The 11587-nt window shown below is 37.6% G+C and overlaps 1 protein-coding gene across 1 annotated transcript in view; it reads left to right on the top strand.

Annotated features, from left to right (window-relative positions):
• Window positions 1-3531: 3531 nt before the first annotated feature.
• The window catches only part of CHIC2 (cysteine-rich hydrophobic domain 2), a gene marked incomplete at its 5' end in the record, with an annotated part of 17438 nt that continues 9382 nt past the window's right edge, over window positions 3532-11587 (top strand). The window contains 2 exons of the mRNA XM_008939560.1: window positions 3532-3586; window positions 3718-3873. Coding sequence (XP_008937808.1) covers window positions 3532-3586; window positions 3718-3873 — 211 coding nt within the window. The remainder of the gene's footprint in view (window positions 3587-3717; window positions 3874-11587) is intronic.

Consider the following 11587-nt stretch of genomic DNA (forward strand, 5'->3'; position numbering starts at 1 on the left):
TTGTTTGTCACTTCACCGAAGTGTAACTGTATTGGTCACAAATTTCTGTACTTCCCTCTGCCTCAGTGTGTCTGTAAATTCAGATACCTCTAGAGCTTTTCAGTAGGATTGTCTGTCAGGCATGGCTTTTGTCATCTCCAGGAATATTCGCTTGTATTTGAAGCTGTCAACATTTGAATACATTTGGATCATGCACTCACAAAAAAAAAAAAAAAGCCTTCTGTTCTGCTGATTTCTCAGCCAGTCATCAGCATCAGACTGGGCAGGGCTTTCCCTGCAATTACATCTTTTTGTGACTTAAATGGAAGCAGGGAGTCTTCCTCATGCCTTTGACATACCTGCTCATGTCTCAGAGTAAAGGGCTTCCTTAGTATTCTGAATAGAGGGCCAGCTGAAATTCTGTCTCAGCTCTTGGTGAGGGGCTGAGCTTTGTTTTAATTCTTGCAACAAGAGCTGCTTTGGACTGGGTTATCTTTGTAGTTGGCCGCTCCCTTATTGCTCAAATTTATATTTAATTCCATTAATCATAGTAAATCTCTTCTGGGTGTTGAAGCAACATCTCTTTAGAGATCTGTCTGATTTGATGAGTTAATTACATAGCAAAGAGGTGTTACCTTTTAGTTTTGAGACTTCTGATAGCAACTGTGTATCTTGAGCTTGAAGTCCTTCCTCAGGCTTGGCTGCTTATGAGAAGTATACAGATCCAAAGAATTTTTCAGGCTTTGTTTTCCACTTCAACCCACTGGCAATTTTAAGTAGCCTAACTGATAAGACATGACACTTCTTTCTGACACTTGTGTAACTTTTGCCTCAGCACTTGGTTTCACTTGGGATTTTGGGGAGAGGGTGGATGGTCATCCTGTCATGGAGTATTCAGCCTGATTTTTGTTGATAGAGGTATGTTTCCAGTCAGTATGGGTTTTCTTTGTGCTGTTAAACTGGCCATATATTTATCTGGTTAACAATTTTCATTTGCTACTTCACCAGTTTTTAGGGATTTGTAGCAGTTGCAGAGCTACTGTTCTAGCTACCAATACTCAAATTTGCTAGGTAGCTTGTGTGTAAATAAGGTCTCTGGGGAAACCTTATTGCAGCCTTTCAATATACAAAGGAAGCTTATAAGAAAGATGGAGAAAGATTTCGTACCAGGGCCTGTAGTGACAGAACAAGGGACAATGGTTATAAAGAGAGTGCAGATTTTGCCTGGATATGAGGAAGGCATTTTTTATGATGAGGGTGGTGAGGCACTGGAACAGGTTGTCCAGAGAAGCTGTGGATGACCCATCACTGGAAGTGTTCAAGGTCTAGTTGGACAGCGCTTTGAGCTACCTGATCAAGTGACAGGGGCGTTGGACTAGATGATCTTCGATCCCTTCCAACCCAAATAATTCTGTCTCTATTTTTATTATTGCCTGCACTCGGTGATAGGGAGATGACCGGTTTGCTTTTCCTTAAGACCGTATGTAAAAATCTCCTAGAGCATCAAATTAATGAACTGCCTAGCCCACTGTGCTGCTGCAGACTGTGGCAACAGGCTTTGCTGCTTACAGGTTGCATGCAAGTGTAGCTGCTTCTGGCGTCCGTGCTCATTGCACTCACTGGAATCTGCAGTTGTGTAGGGTGAGGTTTAAACTTCAAGATCATCTTTCCTTTAGTGTCTTTTTATCAGGGAACTTGTATAATCTTTCTTCAAATGTGTCAGCACATCCTGTGTCACTAACCTGAAGGGGAAACAAACCCAGAGATTTGCTACTTGCAGCTTAAAGAAGTTTTCTGTTTTAAGCCAGTCTCTGACTAGTTTCAGTGAGTGCCCTCTGTTGTGGGCTTTAGTGGTGAATGAAGCAAATCATTCACCTTATCCACTGCCTTCCAGAATTTTTTGCGCTTTGATCATACACTACCCTCAGCTTTCCCTTTTGCAAGTTAGCGTCAGCCTTGTTAGTCTGTTAAGGTAGCTCTTTCATTCCTTTAGTTATTACTTTTAGTTCTCTCTGCTTTCTTTTCACTACCAAGTTCTCCATGAAATGGAGTGGGTGCCTGAACTCCACATGGTACTGAATATGTGGGTGAATGAGGGTTTTATGGAGAGTCAAAATGATGCCCTCTGTGTTGTTTTTGATCCCCTTCTTAGTGGTGCCCAGTATTTTGTTGCTATCTGTGGTGGCTGCTGCTTGCATTCAGCTGATGTTTGAGAGAATGGTGAGTGGTGATGAAAGATCTCTGTGATGACCTGTAGCTGCCAAACCTTACTCGAGTGTCACATAAGTGTAGTTCAGTTTTCCCAAGATCCACCACTTTTTATCTGTCTGTGTAGAAGGTCTTCTGTCACCATTGTCGACTGGGTTTTGTGAGACCCTTCCACAGTGACTCACCATTGGTACAGCACTTAACTGCCCATTTGATTACTTGGACAAAGTTCTCCATTGGCACGTAGATCATTCAGTACAGTAAGGAAAAACAAAAACCCAAGACCCTGAGAAATTACCTAGCTGTTCTATAAACATGTTGTCAAAGCAAAGTATGTCTTTAAAATCTTTGTCAAGGCTCAGGTGAGCTGTTCTGCATACAACTAAGCAATAGTCAAGTCCTGAGCAGTTTAATTTCTGAATAGTGCTGTTCGCATTATATGTTAGTAAGACTGCTTTGGCTTATATTCAGAAGGTTATTAATTACAACTTAAATTTTACACTGGCTGCTGTTTACCAAATTAGTAACCAGTCATACAGTTTTATTAATGACTTTTTTTTGACTGTATAGTCCCTTTTAGAAGTTGTTGGCCAGACCAGCTGCTAGAAAATATTCAAGTTTTCTTTGAGGTTCATCCATTCATGAACTGAACCAGCCAACTGTAAGACAGAACACTTTTTTTTTTTTCTAATAGATAAGGTAGAACTCTTAAGGTCTTCTGAAACCCAGAACAGTCAGTAACTCCAGCTCGTCTCAAACTGCTTCACAGGTTTACATTTGTAATTGGTATGTTTCTTTCAAATTAGTTACCAGTTAAATCATGTTTTGTTAAGTGGTATTTTTCATCCTGAAACTTATTAGTGTATTTTTTTCCTGAATAAACAAAGTGGTATTGATTCAGTTTTTGTATGAAGAACAGTTATTTTGCACAGCCTGAGTGGAATAGCACTGGATGAGCTTCTCTTCAATACCCGTGTACTGGAGGAGGGGGATAATTCAAACTGTGGCCTTAACTTACTTCCCCTCTCCCTCTAAGTACTTCTCTTCACTTTTCATGTTTACCACTATTGCTTATAAAGGTTTTACTGAGTTTGGGGAAGAGTTAACAGTATCAACAGAAGTTTAAGAAGGAGCTATAGGCAAGATGGTTTTCAACCTGGGACAACAGTGTACTTTCGTCTGTTAGGATAATTTTAGGAATTACTTTTAATAACAACTTTTTTTTCTTTCTGAAATTGATGCCGTTGTGATACATACACTGAGAGCATTATGAAGTGTTTGTAATTTGCAGCATGGATTTGGATTATTTATAATTTGGGCATGACCTTAATTTTGTTGTTGCAGGTTTGGACTAAGCAACAAATTTGAAGCAGAATTTCCTTCATCTTTAACTGGAAAAGTGAGTATATATGAATAGACATTTGGAATTAGAGTTAAAACTTTATTACAGAAATGAGTTCTAGGTGTAGACCTGTAAGAGAAATAAATTGTGCTGCTATGGTACTAGGTTTTGTTTTCTGTCCCTTGTAGGTTGCACCTGAAGAATTTAAAGCCAGCATCAGTAGAGTTAACAGTTGTCTTAAGAAGAACCTTCCAGTTAATGTACGATGGCTACTATGTGGATGCCTTTGCTGCTGCTGCACTTTAGGATGTAGTATGTGGCCAGTTATCTGCCTCAGTAAAAGAGTAAGTTTGAACTATTAATATTTGATTGTTACAGTTGTGCTGGGTTTGTTCCCTTTGTTCTTCTCTGTTTAAAAACCTGTGTGCTAGAACTTACTTAGATGAGTTTTTCTTACGTTTTTGTATGAGCTGTCATACTAGTTAAAATTGCAACAGGTGCCAGTCGGAATTTGGAGCTTATAACACAGTGAGTGATGGTATAGCTGAATGTCTCTGCTAGAACCATGTTGCTATTATTGAAATAACTTCCAACATACTTTTCTTAATAGCCACTTCTTCTCTGTGATACAGTGTTTTGGATTATCAGAATTTGGCAGTGATTGAGTGGCAGCTTGTTTTGAGGGGCTTCTGATACACTGTGGCCTGAAGATCCATACATTTTTCATTAAAAAGGCGAATAGAAAGAAGTAAATTGATTTCTCTCTATGGATTTTCCTTTCAAGCTGTAGATGAGTAAGATTTTTTTTCTTTTACAGTAAGAACTACGGCGTATTGTTTTGTTTGTCCATTTGATGCTTAGTGTATTGTTCACAACTAAAGCTCATTGTATGTGCCTGTTTTTCACTTCGTTTTCCTCAGTGCAGTTCATTAAGCTACCCTCCCATCTCTTTGATTTTGCTAATGCATAAAAATAAAAATAGCTAGTGCTCTTTTACTGTTTTGCAAGAGGTTTCTCTGCCTCCCTACCCTCACCTCACTATTGATACTGTTGCCCCTTCCATTTCGTGGCAAGGGCTGCGTATATTCTCTCTTCTGCAATATATCTTAACGCTGCAAATTGTGTACGATTCAGTACACTGAATGTCATTATGATTTTCTTTATCAAAGCCCTTATTTTACAGGATCAGTAAATCAAGGCATTGTAAAAACATGTATAAAATTAATGGTAATCAGCAAAACTTTTACATATTTTTGTATAATCTTTCAGTGTTAAAACCTTAATGCTTAGTTGCTTTGAGAGATTATTTAAGACTAGTTTTAATGGTATACAAAATAAGATAGAGAAGCCTTCTGGTAATACTGTAGTCCTTGAAAGAAAAAAATCACGTTGGCATCAGTGTGAATTATATCAAACCCTAGGTTTTCTGTCTTTAAGCTGTCACAAACTACTAAGTCTCCTGTAGCATGATGGTGTAGCCATATCCTGAAAGTCCATTTAGAGAAATTAGAATTTGCTGATTGTTTCGACAAATCAGTTAGTGACTTAACTAACTTGTGGAGCAGACCACCTTTACTGTTCTAGGCCTAGCTCTGTTCATCAGGAACACAAGGGCAGCTTGCATTGCTACTGTCCATGTAACTTCTAAAGGAGAAAGCTTCTGGTGCTCTTTAGCTGGATGCATTTTTCTCGCAAAATGTGCTGTTGTAGCAGGAAATGATGTTGGGATGTGATGTGGTCGGGGCTGATGCCACAAGCCTTTATCTTCTAAATGGAGGCCTCTTAGTGTATTACTACAAATCACAAATAATCAACTTTTTATATATTAAGTAAAGTCAGAAAAAAGGGCAAGCGCTTGTAGCATCGGGCCAGAAAAGAAAGCTTGAAGCTGAGGAAGGAAGTTCTGTGTGGGAACCTGGTGAAGCAAGAGTTAGGAAGTGCTTCCATTAAAGTTCACATGGGACGGGGGTGCAGGTGAGCTCCCTTCCAAAAGAGTAAATCTGAAAAAGAAAAACCCAAACATGGATACTCTGTTCACAGGGGGCTGGAAAGAGGTTAGTACTGTAATTGCTGCTGTAATATACAGACTGCATAAAGACAGAAGAGTCTCAGAGAACGAACAGCAGGAGCAAGGATGAAAACTTGGGCTTGTAGTTCTAGAAGTCATACTAGAGGTATGGCCAGGCTGTCCATAAATATTGCATTTTTTCCTGTTAAAGCTGGTACTAGGAGACATTTAAGGACCTTTGCACCTTTTCCTGTACTTAGGTGACTTGGGCTCAAGCTTGTATGTCCAGCATTAGTGAACCTGAGGTTAAGACTCAGCTGCCTGAATACAGTATCTTGTGCCGCTGTGGGTGGCACAGTGGTGCTAGGCACTGGTGGCACCAAGTGCCCGTGTTTAGGCAGTCTGATCATTCCTCCAGAGTGAAAATAATTTAAGTCAATCGGGAGGCTTCAGATCTTGTGGCAACATCATTTGTCCATGTCAGCAAATGGATGTCTGCTTAGAGGGTTCTCTGACAGACAGCCATCTAGAACTTGGTGTTGGTTGGGCACCTGAGGAGTATAATACAGAGAAGAGTAAAGTAACTTATGTTCTTACACACTGAAAGGGATAAGAATGCTTTCCCAGGCTGTAACTCTTAATCCTGAACCTGGCCGGGAAAGACTTTTTGTTCTGGTGGAGGAGGTAAGGAGGAAAGCTGTGGAATATTTGCAAAGACATATTTGCAAGTTCTAGGAATCAAGCAGATGAGTTTGTAATGATTCTAGTCAGGGCTACTACTCACAGAAAAGCAGTGAAGAGTTACTGCCACTTGAGTTGCCTGAATAGGTATGTGTGGTTTCAACTTTATTTCTTGGTAGATCCAGATCAGGAAAGTACAAAGTAATTTAAATCCTTGAAATACCTCTTACCTGGAATGACAGGTTTTGTACCTTTTAAGATCTCAGTACTGAACTGCATCCACAAGCTTGTAAGATTTTTCTTTTATGCAGGACTCTGCATCAGTTTGTCAAAGTGCTATGACAAGCGTGGGAAACTAATCATATTAAAGAAGTGGGGAAAGTGAGAGACAGTGAGTGGATGATGCGAGTCATCTGGAGCTGCTGAGGAGATTGACAGCATTGTAAACACAACCTGGTTCATCTGGGCTCCAATCTTTAATTTGCTCAGTAGATTCCAGTACAAGTACTACAAGAAGCAACTCCATATTCTTCCACTAAAAGGAAATTGAAATCCATAGGCTATTGTGGTTTGCTGCTTGTGCCACAGCTTTGTTGATGCGTAGCACACTAGCGTATTCGGTGCAAAGTCATCTCACTTGAACTCTCCTGCTGCTCGTCTCTGGCTTTGCTATGTCTTGGAAGAGGGCTGTGTCGATCAAATGAGCTTCCGTTCTTTGACTTTTTCAGATCTCTTTTCACTGGCCACACTGGGGATACCCATAACAGCCATGATTCCCTTCTTGAAGAAACAGGGATCCAGGATGGCATGTGCCTGTTTCTTCCCTTCAACGTCTAGATTCAGTGGATTCTTTCCCATTGACACTCATCATGTAAAACAGTTATAACAAAATAAATAACCTTTTATTTGTTTTGATTTACAATACCTGTACTTGTCTAGGAAGTATTGCCCAGAGAGCTTTGCTAACTTAGCCATGTCCTAAGTGATTCCTAGTGAAAGGACAGCTACATGGAATTGGCCTGTGTTGCATCCTTTGCTGCAGTAATCACAAGACTCCTGAGACCATATAATTGGAGATTTTCATTTCTGAAAGCAGAATGGGGGTGTTCCCATGTAGAACCAAAATTTGTGTAGAGCATATTTTAATTGCACAATAAAAATATACTAGCCTTCAGCATTGCCTTTTTGTACTGGAAAAGATGAACAAATTTGTTTTGTTGAATTGCATATACAGTGAGCTGACAAGTGGGAGTATTTCTCAAGTTAAGAATACAATTGCTTACTTTTAATATGGAGAACTAATTTTTTCTCAGAATGACCAATTATGAAATGTGTTTTAATGAGGCTGAGTCAATCTGGTGATTAATCTCTTAAATTATTGATTAATCTCTTAAATTGCTGGTAAACTTTGCAGTTCTTTCTCAGAGAAACGTTCTTTAAGGCTCATGTAGACAAAATGAAAGCTGCAGCTTCAGAATTGTTGAAGTTAAAATAATTCTTTTAATCTTTTTCTGTAGTCTGTGTTTTTACTGCCTTTTGTTTACTCTCTTAATTCTAATGTGGGAATGTTATCACAAATGTAAATACAATTTTTGAAATTACAGACAATTATTGAAAGTTTTGTATATAATGGGAATATATACTTATTTTTGTGAAGTGAAAAATAAATTATGGGTTTGTCTTCTTAAATCAGCAGGTGCTTCAAACTAGGAATTTATTAAGTTGCAGGCATCTGTGAGCTTAATTGTTAATTATATCACTTTAATGCATTTCCATGCAGTGAAAGCTTCCCCTTCACTGTATTTTTCTTTTCAGTGCTTTGTTCAGTTCTAGTTTTGGAAGTCTTTGTACAGTATTGTTTCCTTTCTTCTTTTGCATTGAGGTATTTGAGAAAAAGCCTGGTACTCTTTACCAGTAAAATAAATATTTAATTTGATTCAATATCTTATTGCCTCTCTTTATATGTGGTTTTGATTCATTTTTAATGAATAAAAGCTGCAAGAAAGTTACAGGAAATACAGTCCGTCATTTGCAGATATAGGTCGTCAATGATTTTCAGCAGTTTAACTCGTAGATTGTACCATCCTTCCTGGGACAAGTTCCAGATTGCACAAATGAACATTAAGTCTTTAAGTTATTGTTCTTTAAGTAAAAAGAATGACATAATGAGTTATAATTCAAAAAGCACTAGAGGCCGAGGTGCCCATTTGAAGCCACTTTTTCAAATGAATTGACACTCATTTCTGTGTTAACTAAATGCTGTAGTTCCTGATGTGTAAATGGGATAAATTTTTTTCAACAGAAATGGTAACAGTGAAAGCTATGATAGAACTGGAGTACTGCTAGATTTCTAAAAGCTGGTATTGTATGTGTAAATTGCATGTTTCAGAAGGTTCATGGGCAATCTCTTAAAATGAATAGAATGAGATATTTAATAGCGATCTCTACCAATAGTTTCAAGAGCTACTTGTTTGTTTGTGAATTCACACAAAGCTGATGAGTGCTGCTTAATCCTCATCATTACTTGTCACTTATGTAGCAGTTTACATCTTCATAGTGCTGTATAAACAAGCTAATTACAACTTCCAAAGTATTGATTAACTTAAATTAGTGGAGGAGCTGGAATAAATTTCCTTGAATACTTGTTTGTCAGTTGATGATACTGAGGTTAAAATATATTAGCTCAGTTTATTGAAGCTATGAATATATTACATTTATTTTCAAAACTAAAGAAAATACATGTTTTTCTCCTCTGCCTGTCTGCTAGGGACTTGGCACTGGAGATACTCTAATACCATAAAGCTTTTTCAGGCAGTTCCTCAGAGCTGTTACGTAAGATGGAAGGTGCCATGTTTTTGAAGTCTTTGTTGTGACATTTTTACATTGTAATTCAGTTTGGAAAAATCTAAAATTGTAATATGTTTATTATGTTTATCCTAATGAGAACACGTGATCTCTATATTTGCTTTTATCAGCTTAGTAAAGCTTTTTTAAAGTAGAGCTTCTGTGTCTTCAAATAGATTCAGAGGCCTTGAAAATATTTTTTTTTCCTTCGTATCAGCTATGAAATGAAAACTTTAAAAGAATTGGAAGATTCAGACTTGGTATATTTTTCTTTAAAAATAGTTCACTTATAATTTTGGTCAGAAGAGTCACTAAGCCTTCCACATATTGAACTCAAAGTGGCAAACCTTGTAGAACACTTCAAATGTGAAATCATCCTATGTATATCTTCATGATTATAATTTTTTTTTTCTTATCTCTGAAATCAGTTTTTATTTTCTTCAGAACACCCTGTTAAGGTTTATCAGGTTTTCATGTGCTTTCCTAATGAGCAGAGTAGTGAGATGGTGCATAGTGATATGTGGGAACATAGTTCTGCCATGTCTTTGCCTTGCTTCCCCAAGTAGGTTTGCAAATTAAATAAGATTAGCATGAAGAATACTTATAAGTAAATTCACAAAATATTGCTTTGTTTATTTCTAAGTCAAATGCAAATCTGTTAGTATTTCAAAAATAGGTATTCTAAAGTTACATTTTTAATATAATGTAATCTTTACGATAGATTCTGTATTAATCTTAGAGGTAGCATGTTTCTTTGGTTTCTACAGTGAATGTTCTAAATTCTATTTAATTAAAACTTAATTGCATTTGTAGTTAGAATGATAACTCTGAACATGTTAACATTAAAGTAATATATGTAGGATTAACATCTCTGTGTTATAGCACCTTTTATATTGTGGTGGATAAAGTATCTAGAGGGAGCCGTAGATCATGGAGTGGTTTGGTTTCAATATTACTTTTTGTGTTGCTTTTCATGTCCAATTTGACATGTTTCTAGAAAAACAGATTTGAACTAGTCAGAATTTGTGTGGAGCTCTTCTGAAAGAGCATGCTAAAAATGATCTTGCTGGTTGTCAGATTTGGAAATCAGATTAAGAAGGCTCATGTTTAGAATTCAGTCTTCAGCAGCTTGTAGATGATGCCAAACAGCATATGCAAACACTGAGGAAAGCATTAGAGGCAAAATTATCTAAAATTCATGAGATAAAATTAAGTAGAAAGCACTGCACTGAACAATAACTTGTTAGGCTGTGTTACTGTAAACCAAACTAAACTAGAATGGGCTGCTGGCAAGTGTAATGTTGTGACACTTCTGTGCCTCTTTTGCTTCTCCTCAAAGTGGTCGTGCTCTGGGATGTTTGCTTTTTCACTTTATTACACAAACCAGGGTAAAGCATTATTTTGTACATAAGTGGAGCACTCTTAGAAACTCAACCACTATGTATTAAGTAACGCATTATTTAACAATGAGGAGAAAACAAAAAAGTAGCTCAACAAACATGAGTGCTGACAAAACAGTTGGGAGGGTGAGGAGGGCAGCTTTTCTACAAGAGATGACCAAAGGAGTTGATAGCTCTTCTATCGTACCAAACATACGTGCAAAGTGGCTAGATATTTATTATAAAAATTATTTTTTCTGAATTTTGGAATAAATTGCTGAATTTGGAACAATGTTGATGATTATGATGGAAAATACTTGATTATTTAAAAAAAATTATTTTTTTCTAAGTTAACTACCTAACGGATCAACGTACTTGGGATTCTGTAGTTTGCTGGTTCAGTCCTAGATAGGCAAGACACCACAGAGGCTGTCCCTTTCAGAGGGATCATTTGCTTCAGCATGCACACTAGTGAAGCACTGGATTTTAAAGGACCTTTTAGAGTTATTTTTGTTAAGGTGTGCTACCTTTCAGTCTGTCTGGCCATGTAATTTCTCTTCTGCTCTTTGCCCCTGCCCTTAGACACTCCAGCATTAGGAGTCAAAGGCTTCCTACATACTAACAAGTTAAACCAGGTAGTGTTCCTAGGAATTGGTGCTTTATAATCTGTACTCCTAGAGAGGTCCCTGGCAGGTTCTGGGTCTGTATCATGTAACAATTCCTAAGTATTATCAGAATGCTCCAGGCACTATGAGTGGTTCGGAGGTTATGAAAACTTACTGATACAGATGTGATCTGTTCCCTGCCAGCTGGCTTCAAGTGAGTGGGAATGTTTCTGAGCAGTTTCTTTTCTTCATAACAGAGATGTAATCTGAGATTCTTTAGTTTCTCCACCTGCACTGTTCTTGAATGCTGTTCTATAGCATATTACTGGATATTTTTGAAGCAAATGATGGAGACCCAAATTAACTAACATCTCTGCAACCTTGGAAGAAAGAGGTGGAAACTTCATCCACTTTGCATTTATAATTTTTTTTTTTTTTTTTGTAGATGACACCAAATGAGTTATTTGGTGGAGATTCAATTCTGTTTTCATCTCTGATATGGTCAGTTCCATCTTACATGTTTGTTTTCTGTGAGAGTGTT

This window comes from Merops nubicus, unplaced genomic scaffold, assembly GCF_000691845.1.
Source record: "Merops nubicus isolate BGI_N331 unplaced genomic scaffold, ASM69184v1 scaffold6904, whole genome shotgun sequence".
NCBI classification, from domain to species: domain Eukaryota; kingdom Metazoa; phylum Chordata; class Aves; order Coraciiformes; family Meropidae; genus Merops; species Merops nubicus.